Genomic DNA, 16,164 nt, shown 5'->3' with positions numbered 1-16,164 from the left:
AAGGAGTAGGATTTGAAATTGACTTCCCTGGTTGTCAGCTTATTACTGTAACCACAAGGCTACTCCTCCATTGCCCTCTAAAAGTTTGGGGATCCCTGATGTCTAAATTTAATGTAGTAGATGAGAGATTTTTACATAGACGGCAAATATGATAAAATGCTTCATTATTTTTCCAAGAGTTTACTTGACAAGTCTAATCTATTGACAGTGCACTGTATTTTCGTATTTATAGTTTTTGTTTATTTTTCAAGAAGGAGACAAATGTTGAAAAATCCCAAAGAAAAAATACTATTCTAAACTCTTCACCGAAACTCCAGAGTGTGGAAAAGAAAAATAAAAGCAAAGGTAATAAAAATATGCATCATATTTTATAAAGACTTTGTAAACTTCACGGTACTGAAAAAGTTTAAAAAGGAAATTGCAGGTCTCCTATTGGTAATTTGTAACATGTCATTAAAATCGTTCAAGATACCTGAACACTGGAAGTATGCAACATAAAATCCAATTTTTAAAAAGGTTCTGGTATAATCCTGGAAACTATAGGCTGGTAAGCCTGAGATCAATAAGTGTGAATGTGGGTGTAGATGTGATTTATAAACCACTTGTATATATCTAAACAGTTTACAATGAATAGTGATCAGGTACTTTAAGTATTTCCCTCTCTGTTCTGGTGGCCTCACAGTCTAATTATGGATCCCTTTTACAAAGTCGCAGTAGCAATGCTGCTGTGGTAAATGCACTGAAGCCCATTCAATTTCTGTGGGCATCACTACTGCAACTTTGAAAAAGGAGCCCTTTAGTACCTGGAGCAAAATAGTAGAAACTACTGTATAGTAAAGAACAAAATTACTCATCACATAGACAAATGTGATTTATTGGGACAGAGTCAACATGAATTCAGCTAAGGGAAGTCTTGCATTACCAATTTGTTACTTTTTTTAAGGCATGAATAAACATGGCTAAAGGTGAGCCAGTTGATGTAGTGTATCTAGACTTTAAGAAAACTTTTGACAGGGTCCATTAAGAGAGACACCTGAGAAAGCTGTGAGATAGGAGGTAGTGCTCTGTTGTGGATTGGGAACTTGTTAAAAGCTAGAAAACAGAATAGGGTTAAATGAACAAATTCTCTCAATAGGAAAAGGTGAATAATTGAGTGCTGCAGGGACCTGCACTGGGACCAGTGCTTTTTAACTTAGTTGTAAATGATCTTGAAATGGAAATGATAAGTGAGGTGATTAAATATGGAAATGACACGAAACTGTTCATAACTTAAATCAAATGCAAACTATGTGAAGTCGCAAAACAATCTTGGGAAGCTGTCTTTGTCTTCTCCAGCCCATGATGATTACTGGTAAAGTCTTCAACAGATGAGCTGGAGCTACAAAACAAGAAGAGGAATCCAAGTACAGACTGTCTTCTCTTCAAACTGCGCACTCCTTTTTTACTCCTAACCCAGTTACTGGCTTATAATAAGCTATTGGTCAATATTAGCAACAATCGTCCCATACAGGTGGACAAAGTATCTGCAGGTTTGGATGCATCTCCTCAGGTATAACTAGTACTAATGATAAATTTCCAGTACTGGTAATTTGTCCTAATTTTGCTAAAAATTTGGACCAGCCTCAAGAAATTACCTTGAAGGATATCTGGCAAGTGGTTGTTAGAACTGAAGAATGCATAGTCTACTATACCACAATTGTACACTTTTTCTCAACAAACAGTAAAAAAAAATTAGTGAAATTGATACTAAAATTGGCCAGTTTGATACCAGACCTCTTGCTGGATCTGGGGGAGTGGAAGGTGGGCCAGACAGCTTTCCAGCTCTTCCTAGTCTATTGAGAGTAACCTATCTTTGACCTCAGGTCTTCAAGCAGGACTGCAAAGGTAGAGCACTTCTTCAGTTGCAGGAAGGAGGCATCCTCAATGGGAATAGATACTTTGGTTCAGCAGTTGCCCAGGAGGAGCCTCTGTACATCTTTCCTCTATAGCCCCTGATTGTCCAGGTCCTTCAGAGTAGAATATCATCATTTTCTAATTCTTTTGGTAGCTCTGGATTTGCCTTGAAGGTTATAGTATGCAGATCTTATTTGGCTCTTTGTGGAGCCCCCACTCACTCTTCAGATGAGTTGCAGCTTGCTCAGACAAGGTCTGGTGGAAATGGAGAACCCAGAAGCCTTCTGACTAATGTGGCCTTTGAGAAGAGGCTCTTAGAGAGATGGAAATTCTTACCCACAGTCATAGACACATTGCTTAAATTGTCCACTTTATTGGCTTATGTGTGGTTCTGAAAGTTTTTGAAGAGTGGTGTGTATAGTGCTTTTTATCCCCATGGAAAATGCAGATTCTGGAGGTCCTCAGCAGGGGTTTGACCAAGATATGGCACTGAATTCCCTTAAAGCTCAGCTGATAGCTCTTTTGTTTTATAGGGGCAAGGTTCTAGTGGTCTTCCTGGTGGCTCACACTCACACTGCATGGTTTCTGAAGGAGGTCAGTTGTGGACTCCCTATATATCTCTTCCCTCCTAGAATTTGAATTTGGTGTTAACTTGCTTGTGGGAGCTCCATTTGAGTCCTTGCATGCAATGTTCCTCAAGGATCTCACATTAAGAACATAAGAATTGCCGCTGCTGGGTTAGACCAGTAGTCCATCGTGCCCAGCAGTCTGCTCACGCGGCGGCCTTCTGGTCAAAGACCAGTGCCCTAATTGAGACTAGCCTTACCTGCTTACGTTCCAGTTCAGCAGGAACTTGTCTAACTTTGTCTTGAATCTCTAGAGGGTGTTTTTCCCTATGACAGACTCTGAAAGAGCGTTCCAGTTTTCTACCACTCTCTGGGTGAAGAAGAACTTCCTTATGTTCGTATGGAATCTATCCCCTTTCAATTTTAGAGAGTGCCCTCTTGTTCTCCCTACCTTGGAGAGGGTGAACAACCTGTCCTTATCTACTAAGTCTATTCCCTTCACTACCTTAAATGTTTCGATCATGTCCCCTCTCTCAGTCTCAATCATTGAAGACAGTCTTCTTGTTAGCCATTGCCTTGACCAGAAAAGTTTCAGAGCTATAGGATCTATCTTTGTGGGATCTGTTTCTCTCCTCAGAGGATTCTGTGTCCATCCATAGAGTTCTTTCCTTGTGAATCAGGATGACTGTTTACACTCCTCTCTGGATCAGGGTACTGAACTAAGGGCTAGGAAGCTCCATAATTTGGATTTTCACAGGGTTGTGCTTGGTATTTGCAGGAGACAAATGTCCTCCTGCTCTCTGACCATTTGTTTGTTCTTTTTAATGGCCCACACAAGAACCAGATAATGTTGAAGGCTTCCATTGCATTCTAGTTAAAGGCTTCCATTAAGACCACCTATAAGACCACAGGGAGTGAGTGGCACAGTGGTTAGAGCTACAGCCTCAGCACCCTGAGATTGTGGGTTCAAATCCCATGTTGCTCCTTGTGACCCTGGGCAAGACACTTAATACCCCCATTGCCCCAGGTACATTAGGTAGAGTATGAGCCTGCCGGGACAAATAGGGAAAAATGCTTGAGTACTTGAATGCAAACCACTTAGGCTATACGAAAATAAATACAAATAAATAAATTAATTTGTTGTCTTGGGCAGAGGCCCAAATAGTCTTGCCAGAGAATATCTGCACAATGACTGCCTGCTCGTTTTTGCTTCATTCTTTTGTAAAATTCTACAGACTAGATAAGCCGGCCAGGACCTAGTCAGGCTTTGGCTGAGCCATCATTCAGGGAAACTTGTCTTCCCCCACCTAGTGAGTTTCTGCTTGGGTACATCCTTTCCTTTAGTATTGCTGCACCTACAGTATCTTTGACCCTCCCGGGAAGACTTCTATTCAGTGGACTCAGTCAGTTCTTTGTTTCTCTTGCTAGTGATGATTTTTATTTAAAAACAGAAAAGAAAAAATAGTAGCAAGAAATTCTGTCGGCAAGTCATTGCCTTTAATTATGACTGGTAGTTTAATGGTGCATGGGTATGATCTACATGATCTGCTTCTTTGGCAAGGCATTCTGGAGTTTTCCAAGAGCACTAGCCCTTATATCAGTGATGTCGCAGTGATGTACTTCCATCTGTTGGTAGGATGAGAATACAATGCAATTGTACAGACTGGTGCAGCAAGACTAAAGGAAATGAAAAGTAACATTATGACTAAATTTAAACATACTGACTACATAGGAATGTTTATAAAAGGAATCAACTTTTATATTCATATGTAACAGTCTTCCAAAATGTTTTACCTTTTCTTTTAGCAAAAAAAAATGAATCCAGCCAAATCTCAAAAAAGAAAATAAAATCCTCTATTCGAAAACCTACCAGAAAGCAACTTGTTACTGACACAGATGACAGTGAAGGTGATGTTAACGTTCCCCCATTTACATTTTTAACATATTAAGAGAATAACTAACCCCCTCCTTTACTAACGCATAGCGTGGGTTTGAGAACCGGCAGTGGCGGTAACTGCACCGACGCTCATAGGAATTCTAAAATCCGTGCTACGCATTAGTAAAGGAGGGGGTAAATCTCAGAATATAAAGCACATAAAATATATTTTGTGTTGCAATGCCTGTTTTTGAATAAACATTTTCTGCAATGTAATAAGGGTATTATGAGCCTGATGAAATTTTAATTGTTCACTTAAACCACAACAAAATAATTGGGGGAGGAGTCTTATTTTAAAGATTAGCACATGTTATCTGTTATAGGATCCATTTTATTCCTATGGGACCTTCTACAAATAGCATGCATTAATCCTTTGTAATAGACCCCCCCCCCCAGTGTTTTTTAATAAATCTAATATATGTTTTTTCCTCTGTCTTTGTTACTTTTACATTATAAATTTTATTTTTACGTATATTGTTTTATTGCTTGGGATTTATATATTTTGTGTCTTGTTATTGTAATTGCTCTGAGCTTTTTCTAAAAGATGGGATAAATCAAATAGATAGATGTGGGTTTTTTACTCGCAATGAAACAAACCTAGGTAAAGGGAATAATTTTATAACAGAATATCTAGATTAATTGATCAAGAAACCTATTTTTAGCTTATGGGGCTCATAATTTTTTAAAAAAAAGTTAAAAAGTGGCCTAAATCGGTTCTTGGACGATCAAAAACCCAGATCATCCAAGTACCGATAATCAAAGCCTTTACCCTGCCTCTAAACGCCTAGAGCGAAAAGAAAGGCGGGAGGTGGGGCTGACCTCCGAATGTCAGGCCTAGGGCCTGATTGGGCCAGGTACCTAAAGCCCTGCCCATTCCGGTTGGCCCAGGCGCCCAAGGCTCCTCCTATGGTCGGGGCCTTAGGCGCCTGGCCCAATCAGGCCCTAGGCCTGCCAGACGTATGGGCTTAGGGTCCATATATCCGTCCAACGTAATGTAAGTGCTGTTTTTTACTTTGGACGACTTGCGAGATGGACGTAAATGGACTTAGACGTCCCTTTCAATTATGCCCCTGCATTCATCCAGTGGTCAAGGTTGATCTAGATAGCAAGTGCAGCTACTCAGATAAGTAGTGCTGACGAACCATCATTGGATTTATAGCATTATTTGCTTGGTGATGCCACTAACTGTAAATGGGGAGAAAAAACCCTCAACTATATATTAACGCAATATAAGATATATGACTATGTGAACAACACAATGTTCAACACCCTTAATTCCTACAATTTCTAAGGTGTATCAAAATGAATTAAACATTGAATGCAAAGAGTATTTTTAAGTGTGCTCAGAGACCCAGCAACAGCAAAAGTGTTACTAGTCTCAGATTTAGGTTCAAGGTATAACCATTGCACACAAGGTTTTTTAATAATCGTAGCAAAACCTCCAAAACATGAATAATGTGAAAAAATATGAAAGAGCTCTTTTTACTTAGCTTGTTTTGACACCTGCTTCAAGGAACCCTTTGCATTGGTGCTGGAAGGCAGAGCTGTAAGACAATGCCATGGCAGTAGCCTATGTCAACCGGCAGGGAGGCACCAGAAGCGCATTACTCCAGCAAGAGGCAAAAGTCTAGTTGGGCAGAAAAACACTTGCTAACCATCACGACAGCACATATAGCAGAAGTGGATAATGTGCAAACAGATTACCTCAGCAGTCAGACATTGGACCCGGGAGAGTGGTCGTTGTCCCCAAGAGTGTTCCAGGACATTGTCAGACATTGGGGATGTCCAACGTTCAATCTAATGGCAACTGCACACAACAAGAAAGCACCATGGTTCTTCAGCCGAAGATACATAATCAGAAGTGCAGGCCTGGATGCCCTGGTCCAACATGGCCAAAGCCCAGACTACTATATGTGCTTCCTCCATGACCCCTGATAGGCCAAGTGATCCATCTCATATCACGTCATCCAGGAAGGGTAATCCTGTTGGCCCTGGATTGGTCTGGGCATCCCTGGTATGCAGATCTAGTATGCCTACAAAAAGACGAATGTCTCCAACTCCAGGTATCTCTGGACTTGCTCTCACAGAGGTTGATTGCCCTAGAAGATTTGGGTCACTTCAGTCTTACAGCATGGCTCTCGAGTGTATGGTGCTATCCAAGAAAGGATATTCAGAAGTGGTTATTATCACCCTACTGAAGGCCAAGAAGCCATCCATGAAACAAAAACTCATTGTAACAATTTTTTTAGGTACATCAGAAGCAGAAAACCTGTGAAGAAATCTGTGGGACCTTTGGATGATCAAGGAGTAAAAGGTGTACTTAGGATAAAGCCATAGCAGAGAGACTGAATGAATTTTTTGCATTGGTCTTTACGGAAGAAGGTGTAAGAAATCTACATGAACCAGAAATGATTTTCAAGGGTGATGAGACTGAGGAATTAAAAGAAATCTCTGTGAACCTGGAAAACATACTAAGCCAAATTGACAAGTTAAAGAGTGATATATCACCTGGACTGGATGGTATGCATCCCAGGGTACTGAGAGAACTCAAACATGAAATTGCTGATCTGCTGTTAGTGATCTGTAACTTCTCACTAAAATCATCTGTAGTACCTGAAGATTGGAGGGTGGTCAATGTAACGCCAATTTTTAAAAATGGTTCCAAGAGGGATTCAAGAAATTACAGACCTGACTTCAGTACTGGGCAAAATAGTGGAAACAATTATAAAAAATAATTTGGAAAATGTAGACAAGCATGATTTAATAAGACAGAGTCAGCTGAAAGAAGTTCTTGCCTTACCAATTTGCTTGACTTCTTTGAAGGTGTGAATAAACATGTGGATAAAGATGAGCCGGTTGATGAAGTGTATCTAGATTTCCAGAAGGCTTTTGACAAAGTTCCTCATAAGAGGCTCCTGAGAAAATTAGTCATGGGATAGGATGCAATGTTCAATTGTGGATTAAGAACTGGTTATTGGACAGAAAACAGAGGGTAGGGTTGAATGGCCATTTTTCTCAGTGGAGGAGGGTAAATAGTGGTGTGCCGTAGGGATCTGTACTAGGACCGGTGCTATTTAACTTATTTATAAATGATCTAGAAATTGGAATTACGAGCGAGGTAATTAAATTTGCAGATGACACTAAACTGTTCAAAGTTGTTAAAATGCATGCAAACTGTGAAAAACTGCAAGAAGACCTTAGGAAGTTGGAAGACTGGGCGTCGAAATGGCAGATTAAATTTAATATGGACAAATGCAAAGTGATGCACATTGGAAAGAATAATCCAAATCATAGTTATTGGATACTAGGGTCCACCTTGGGAGTCAGCGCTCAATAAAAAGATCTGGGTGTAATCGTAGACAATACGCTGAAGCCTTCCACCCAATGTGCGGTGGCAGCCAAGAAGGCATACAGGATGCTAGGAATTATTAGAAAAGGGATAGTTAACAAGATTAAAAATGTTATAATGCCTCTGTATTACTCCATGGTTCAACCTCATCCTGAGTATTGCATTCAGTTCTGGTCTTCTTATCTCAAAAAAGATATAGCGGCATTAGAAAAAATTCAAAAAAGAGCGACCAAGATGATAAAAGAGATGGAATGCCTCTCTTATGAGGAAAGACTAGAGAGGTTAGGGTTCTTCAGCTTGGAAAAGAGATGGCTGAAGGGAGATATGATTGTAATCTTTAAAATCCTGAGTGGAGTAGAATGGATACATGTGGATCGATTTTTATTTTTTTTTTAATGCATCAAGATTTACAAAGACTAGTTAAGCTCTGGAACGCGTTGCCAGAGGATGTGGTAAGAGCAGTTAATGTAGCTGGTTTTAAAAAAAGGTTTGGACAAATTCCTGGAGAAAAATCCAAAGACATGGGTTGGTAGCATGGAATGCTGCTACTATTTGGTTTTTTACCAGGTAATTTTGACTTGGATTGATCTCCACGAAGATGGGATACTGGAGTAGATTGACCATTGGTCTGACTCAATAAAGCTATTCTTATGTTCTTATATTCAATCTTTCAGCATATACCAAGGTATGGAATACTTTTCAGCAATGGTGCATTAAGGAAAATCTGGAGCCCGACAAATTCCCAGTATAGTTGGTACTGGCCTGTCTTCAATAAGCCCTGGACACTGGATTGGCAGTGGTGTCCCTTAAGGTGCAGATGGCAGGCCTTGCTTTAGTGGCCGAGAGAAGAGAGTTTCGCTAGCGACTCACCCAGACATTAGTAGATTCTTCAAAGGAGCCCTGAAGTTAAAGCCACTGATCTGAGATCCTTTCCCTTCCTGGAATCTCAACATTGTATTGGAGGGTCTCAACATTGTATTGGAGTCCTTGGAGAAAGCTTCTCTCACGGATCTGACGATCAAAGTGGTATTCCTAGTTGCAATTTCTTTGGCTAGAAGAGTTTCAGAATTGCAAGCTTTGTCATGCAGGGAACTGTTCCTAAGGATCTTGTGTGTGCGGCTTTAGTACAAAAAGGGTTCTCGGATGTGATCATAGCCATTCTCCTTAGCTCCAAGAAAGCAGCCACAGTAACAAATTAAGCAAAATTATTTCAACACTGGTGTTCGGAACAGCAGATAGAGCCAGTTAGTGCTCCAATAGCAGCAAATCTTTCATTCCTTCAGGAATGTCTGGGGAAGGGCTTTGCAGTTAGTTTCTTAAAGGTCTAGGTGGTCAGTTTATCTTGTTTTCGAGCTCGACTGGAGAGCGGTTCCTTGGTCTCTCACCTGGATATTTCCAGGTTTTTGAATGGAGCAATGTAGTTGCATTTGCCTATGCATCAAGCTTATCCTTCATGGAATCTTAATCTTGTGTTGAGGGCCCTAAGTAAGGCCCTGTAAGAGCCTTTACAGGAGGTCATGCTGTCAAACTTCACTGTAAAGATGGTTTTCCTGGTAGCCATAGTTTCAGCTAGAAGAATTTTGGAGCTTCAGATTCACGGAGTCCCTGCGTCCCTACTTTCTACAAAAGGTGGTGTTGGCATTCATTGTGAATCAGGAAGTCCAACTTCCAGCATTCAAGCAAGACTAAATGTCAGAAGGGTTCTCCTTCCTTACCTGGAGGTGACCAGTGATTTTCAGTTGTCAGACCATTTCTTCATCCTAATGGACTCTGGACTCAGAGGAAGGTTGACCTCAAAAGCCTCGATTTGGATAAGGGCGGCAATTTCCTCTGCTTACATAGGATGTGGTAAACATCCATCAATTTAATTGAAAATGCATTCCACCAGAAGTGTGGCATCTTCATGGGTGGAAGAACAGTTTCACCCAAGGAGATTTATAGGGCAGCTACATAGTCCACTCTACATATGTTTACTGAATTTTACAGAGTGGCTGTGACAGCACAAAAGAACTTCACTTTTGGGTCTGCTGTGCTAGCAGCAGGCTTTTCTTTCCCACCCTGAGCTCAAGGGACTGCTTTGATATGTCCCACAGGTTCAGAAGTCATGTGCTTTTTGCACTGGAACAGAAGATTAAGTTCTTACCTCGATAATCTTCTTTCCAGTAGAAAAGCACATGAATCCTGAGGTCCCTATCAGTTTTCTGTGTAGCCTGCTTTTAGCCTCAAACAGGTATGTGGCTGTAGAGGCTTGTCTAATCACACTCAAGCAAGGTGAAACAATATGAAGCTACAGCTTCAAAGAGACAGGAATGTCTATACCGGGTTGCTCTTGATAAAGTCGGAGCCAAACAAATGGTGCTGGTTGCACTCAGGTGGTTATTTTTGTTCCGCCTTATTGATGTTATGTTGCATTTGTTAATGATTAAAAGTTGTCATCGGGAAGGTTCCCTGTGCCCTTCCTTGTTATTTCTCCTCTTTCAGGGGTTATATCTACTTTGGTGCAAATGAGAGAGGGCAGTGCCTAGTGATGCAGGGAGGCAGAGTTGAAAATGTAGATGATGCCTTCTGCATACCTCATGGGTGAAGATGCGCTACCCACAGGTTCAGGACTCATGTGTTTTTCTACTGGAAAGAAGATTATCGAGGTAAGAACCTAATCTTCCGATAGATTAAATTGTGCAAGGAGAGACTGTATATTAGTTGTGGAAATTGCTAATTAGAAGCCCATGGTGAAGCATCCTTATTTGTAGAAAGGCGTAGATAAAAACTGATTCAGAGAGCTTACCTAGAGGGGCTGGCTTGTGACAGTATGCATCAGAAATAACATCATGTAGTAGCCTGACCAGCCAATATTTGCTGGTTTTTGCAACTATATTTCTGCTTATATTTGCCTAATAGAATGTCTTCCTTTAGTATTGAAAATACACAGAACATATCGGTTGCATGTATTTTGACAGCATATGACTTTATAGTAGTGGGGTAATGATGTATATTCCTATGTTCCAAAGAAATTTATAGAAGACTGTGTGGTAAAGATATATGATATGAAAATATTTGCTTTTTGTATTTAGAAAATATAAAGGTGTCCAGGGAAAATTCCAAACAGAAAATTGAGATTCCTAGCAAGAAACATTGCTCTCCAAAGTATATTTTAGATACAGAAGAATGTGAAGCCAAAGAGAATATCATTTGTAAGAAGTACCCAGTTGTTTTACTGACACCAATAATTTCAAAACCTAAGTTACAGAAGAAATACATGGAGCACAATTTAGTATATGATAGTGTTTGTGAGACCATAACAGAAAAAAGTACAGAGAATAATATGTCTGAAAATGAACTTGACGACATTACAGACCACTCGGAGGATTTTGAAATAACCACTCAAAGTATAAAAGGCTCTTCACAGAAATCATCAAGCTTGATAAAAAGTTCTTCAGAAGACAGCAATGAAGAATATGTTCCTTTATCTATCAAAAGGAAATTGAAAGTCTCCTGTGAAGAAAAAGAACAAGATTCTAAGAAATTATCAAAGCACCTGACCAGGCAAAATAATAAAAAGAATTCTACAGGAAATCAGAAAACTGGACATTTCCAAAAGACCCCACTAAAAAAGAAAATGTCTTTGTCAGAGGAATCGGTCCAGGATAGCAGTTTAGAATTAGAAACAGTGATGAATACTTATTCCAGTCAGATAATCAATGCAAATCAGAATGACGACTCTTTGACAGATAAGCTAAAAACTTCAAAAGATACCAAGAAAGTTGTCCAATCACTGAAAGATAAATTCCAGTTTGACTTAGAAGATGGTAAAAGATTTCAGATTAACGATTTGAAATCTAGAACATCCACAAAAAAATCTTTGCAAAAAGCTAAGAATACTCAGAGTTTATCAACTGGCAAGACTGCTGGAACTGAGAAGAAAAGGCATCAAAAATCTACTGACCCCCTTGTAAGGCTCACTGAAGAAGAGAACTGGACTGTGAAAGAAATGGAACGGTTGAAAAGGTAAGTGTGAAAATTATTTCTAATAAGCATAAAGTGAATTCCTATATCTTTGTTGATAGTAGTGTAGGGCAGAATAGCAATAAATGCACCTGTAGGTAAGCCCACATCCTCTCCCCCTACCTAGCAATCCTACTTACTAAGGATCCTTTTACTAAAGCTTAGTGTGTGCTAACAGAATCAGCACACACTAAATGCTAAGAAGCCCATAAGTATAAAATGGGCTTCATTGCACTTAACATGCATTAATTTTATTAGGACACACTAAGCTTTAGTAAGGACCCCTAAGTTTGTTGATAATAATAATGGCTCTGTATACTTTTTTGAAAGCTGCAAAAATATAAGTTTAATTTTGTCATGGTCAGACTAGCAGTCAGCAGAATTACAAATATATCCCAGAAAATCAATTACAAAATCCCATATTATAATTAGTGTCACAGCTTTGGCTCACTTTTCAGAAAAGTTACTTCACTGGCTAACCCAAACATACAGAGTAAAGATAAGAGACAACCTTACAGTTATACTGAATGAAGCCAACAGTCCAAGGAAGAAAAGTACTACACGGACAGTCTCTTGTGCTGTCGTGGCCAGAAACCTAGGAGGAGGGAGGGAGGGAAGGGAAGGTAGGGGAGGGTCATTAGGGTGGGCAGACTAGATGGGCGGTGGCCCTTATCTGCCGTCTATTTCTATGTTTCTATATACCACCTTTTTGTAGTTATACAACCACACTCAAAGTGGTTTACATACAAATACTTCAAGCATTTTTCCTATCTGTCCCAGTGGGCTCACAATCTATCTAATGTACCTGGGGCAGTGGAGGATCAAGTGACTTGCCAGGGTCACAGGGAGCAGCGTAGGGTTTGAACCCACAACCTCATGGTGTTGAGACTGTAGCTCTAACCACTGCTCCACACTTTCCTTGGTGCAATTCTCTCTGCATCTGGTAGGACAACAGGAACTATGCAGGAAAGCCCTGCTGGTAGATCTTTTTACATTGCACTATAGGGAATGGCATTGGTTGAGGCATTAAGAGTACTTTCCTTGTCATCTGGGGCCATGCCATTCTGAACCAAATGGGTGTTATCCCCTTATATCTGTAAATGAAGGTAGAGAAAAACTGATCTCTTAAATGGAGACAGCCCAACCTACCTGAACAACCGCCTCATCCAAACCACCTCAATCAGACATAGAAGCCCCCCCCCCCCTATTCACACGCCACTCGATCAAAGAAGTAAAACAGAAAAAACTATACGACGGCCTCCTGGCCACTCAAGCAGCTAAACTAGATAACCAAATCTCCAATCTACTGATAACAACACCAGACTACAAGACGTTCAGAAAAGAAATAAAAACTATACTCTTCAAGAAATTCCTGAAACAGCCATAACTTCAGAAAAGAAATAAAATCTACACTCTTCAAGAAATTCCAGAAAAAGCCCTAACTTCAAACTTACCGTCCTCCCTTCCCCCCTCTTCCCGCCACACAGAAACTACATAACCTACTCTTTACCTCTCTAGAAAGGACAAATGTTCTTCCATTGTAACCCAACGTTTTTCATCTCTTTTGTAATCCGCCTTGAACCGCAAGGTAATAGCGGAATAGAAATCTCTAATGTATTGTAATGAACTCACCAGTAGAATCTGCTGATGCTCAGTGGAAAACTCCAGTATTTACCTCCAGAAACTTGTCCAAACCTGTTTTAAACCCAGCTATACTAATTATAGTTACCACATCCTCTAGCAATGAGTTCCAGAGCTTAATTATTCTTTGAGTGAAAAAATACAGTATTCCCTCCTATTTGTTTTAAAAGTATTTCCATATAATTTCATTGAGTGTCCTCTGGTTTTTGAAAGAGTGAAAAATCAGTTCACTCTTACCTATTCTATACCACTCAGAATTTTGTGGACCTCAATCATATCCCACCTCATCTGTCTCTTTTCCATGATGGAAGAGCCCCAGCCCCTTTAATCTTTCCTCATACAAGAGGAGTTCATCCCCTTTATCATTTTGTTTGCTCTTTGAACGTTTTCTATTCTGCTATATCTTTTTTGAGATACACTGATCAGAACTGAACACACTACTCAAGGTGAGGTCGCACCTTGGAGCGATATAGAAGTGTCTAATAAATAAACTGAGTGCTCTCAGAATGGGTCCCAAAGTGATGGGCTGGGTCAGGAACTGGTTTAGTGGAAGGCGACAGAAGGCAGTGGTCAATAGAGATCGCTCTGAGGAAAGGGATGATACTCCGCCCGATGCCACAACACAGACCAGCCCTGCTTTGGCTCTCTCAGAGCACCTTCGTCTCCCCAGCCCACTTGAGGGCCGCCGAAAGTTTTGTTCTCCTGCGACTTCTCAAGGCAGAGGAAGGAGGAAGCTTCAATATTCAATGGAAATCAAGCAGAAAAATTAACATCCATGGAAGTGAGCCTTGATGATGTACACAGGCAGATAGAAAAACTTAAAACTGACAAATCCCCGGGTCCGGACGGAATCCATCCCAGGGTTCTGAAGGAATTAAAGGAGGAGATAGCGGAACTACTGCAGCAAATTTGCAACCTATCCTTCAAAACAGGCATGATCCCGGAGGATTGGAAGATAGCCAATGTCACGCCCATCTTTAAAAAGGGATCAAGAGGTGACCCGGGAAACTACAGACCAGTGAGTTTGACCTCGGTTCCGGGGAAACTGACGGAAGCACTGATTAAAGAACACATCGATGAACATCTGGAAAGAAACGAACTTTTGAAAACAACCCAACATGGTTTCTGCAGGGGGAGATCGTGCCTAACGAACTTATTGCACTTCTTCGAAGGAATTAACAAACGGATGGACAGAGGAGACCCCATAGACATCATATACCTTGATTTCCAAAAAGCCTTTGACAAGGTGCCTCACGAACGTCTACTCCGGAAACTGAAGAACCATGGAGTGGACGGAGACGTACATAGATGGATCAGAAACTGGTTGGCGGGTAGGAAACAGAGGGTAGGGGTGAAGGGCCACTACTCGGACTGGATGGGGGTCACGAGTGGTGTTCCGCAGGGCTCAGTGCTCGGGCCGCTGCTATTTAATATATTCATAAATGATCTAGAAACAGGCACGAAGTGTGAGATAATAAAATTTGCGGACGATACAAAACTATTTAGTGGAGCTGGGACTAAAGAGGAATGTGAAGAATTGCAAAGGGACTTGAACAAATTGGGGGAATGGGCGGCGAGATGGCAGATGAAGTTCAACGTTGAGAAATGTAAAGTATTGCATGTTGGAAACAGAAACCCGAGGTACAACTATACGATGGGAGGGATATTATTGAATGAGAGCAACCAAGAAAGGGACTTGGGGGTAATGGTGGACATGACAATGAAGCCGACGGCACAGTGCGCAACAGCCGCTAAGAAAGCAAATAGAATGCTAGGCATAATCAAGAAGGGTATTACAACAAGGACAAAAGAAGTTATCCTGCCATTGTATCGGGCGATGGTGCGCCCGCATCTGGAATACTGCGTCCAATATTGGTCTCCGTACCTTAGGAAGGATATGGCGTTACTCGAGAGGGTTCAGAGGAGAGCGACACGCTTGATAAAAGGGATGGAAAACCTCTCATACGCTGAGAGATTGGAGAAACTGGGTCTCTTTTCCCTGGAGAAGAGGAGACTTAGAGGGGATATGATAGAGACTTATAAGATCATGAAGGGCATAGAGAGAGTAGAGAAGGACAGATTCTTCAAACTTTCGAAAAATAAAAGAACAAGAGGACACTTGGAAAAGTTGAAAGGGGACAGATTTAAAACGAATGCTAGGAAGTTCTTCTTTACCCAACGAGTGGTGGACACCTGGAATGCGCTTCCAGAGGGAGTAATAGGGCAGAGTACAGTACAGGGGTTTAAGAAAGGATTGGACAATTTCCTGCTGGAAAAGGGGATAGAGGGGTATAAATAAAGGATTACTGCACAGGTCCTGGACCTGTTGGGCCGCCGCGTGAGCGGACTGCTGGGCATGATGGACCTCAGGTCTGACCCAGCAGAGGCATTGCTTATGTTCTTATGTTCTCCATCTTGTCCCTCCTTCCTCCGCCTGACTCCGCGACACAGACCAGCCCTGCTTTGGCTCTCTCAGAGCACCTTCGTCTCCCCAGCCCACTTGAGGGCCGCCAAAAGTTTTGTTCTCCTGTGACTTCTCAAGGCAGAGGAAGGAGGAAGCTTCCCTCCATCTTGTCCCTCCTTCCTTCGCCCGACACCGCGACACAGACCAGTCCTGCTTTGGCTCTCTCAGAGCACCTTCATCTCCCCAGTCCACTTGAAGGCCGCCGAAATTTTTGTCTGCGACTTCTCAAGGCAGAGGAAGGAGGAAGCTTCCCTCCATCTTGTCCCTCCTTCCTCCGCCCGACGCCGCGACACAGACCAGCCCTGTTTTGGTT

At 41.3% G+C, this 16,164-nt stretch overlaps 1 protein-coding gene across 2 annotated transcripts in view; it reads left to right on the top strand.

The window, feature by feature from the left end:
• The window catches only part of MIS18BP1 (MIS18 binding protein 1), a 103,227-nt gene that overhangs the window by 35,736 nt on the left and 51,327 nt on the right, over positions 1-16,164 (top strand). Inside the window, exons 10-12 of one of the 2 annotated variants that reach the window (XM_033953499.1) lie at positions 255-345; positions 4,266-4,367; positions 10,816-11,749. In XM_033953499.1, coding sequence (XP_033809390.1) covers positions 255-345; positions 4,266-4,367; positions 10,816-11,749 — 1,127 coding nt within the window. Of the gene's footprint in view, positions 1-251; positions 346-4,265; positions 4,368-10,815; positions 11,750-16,164 lie in introns of both variants that reach the window. The other variant, XM_033953498.1, reaches the window with a different exon arrangement.

Source organism: Geotrypetes seraphini, chromosome 7 (assembly GCF_902459505.1).
Source record: "Geotrypetes seraphini chromosome 7, aGeoSer1.1, whole genome shotgun sequence".
Lineage (NCBI taxonomy): Eukaryota > Metazoa > Chordata > Amphibia > Gymnophiona > Dermophiidae > Geotrypetes > Geotrypetes seraphini.
The sequence above is the reverse complement of the archived record's forward strand: the minus strand, read 5'-3'. Positions and strand labels throughout refer to the sequence as shown.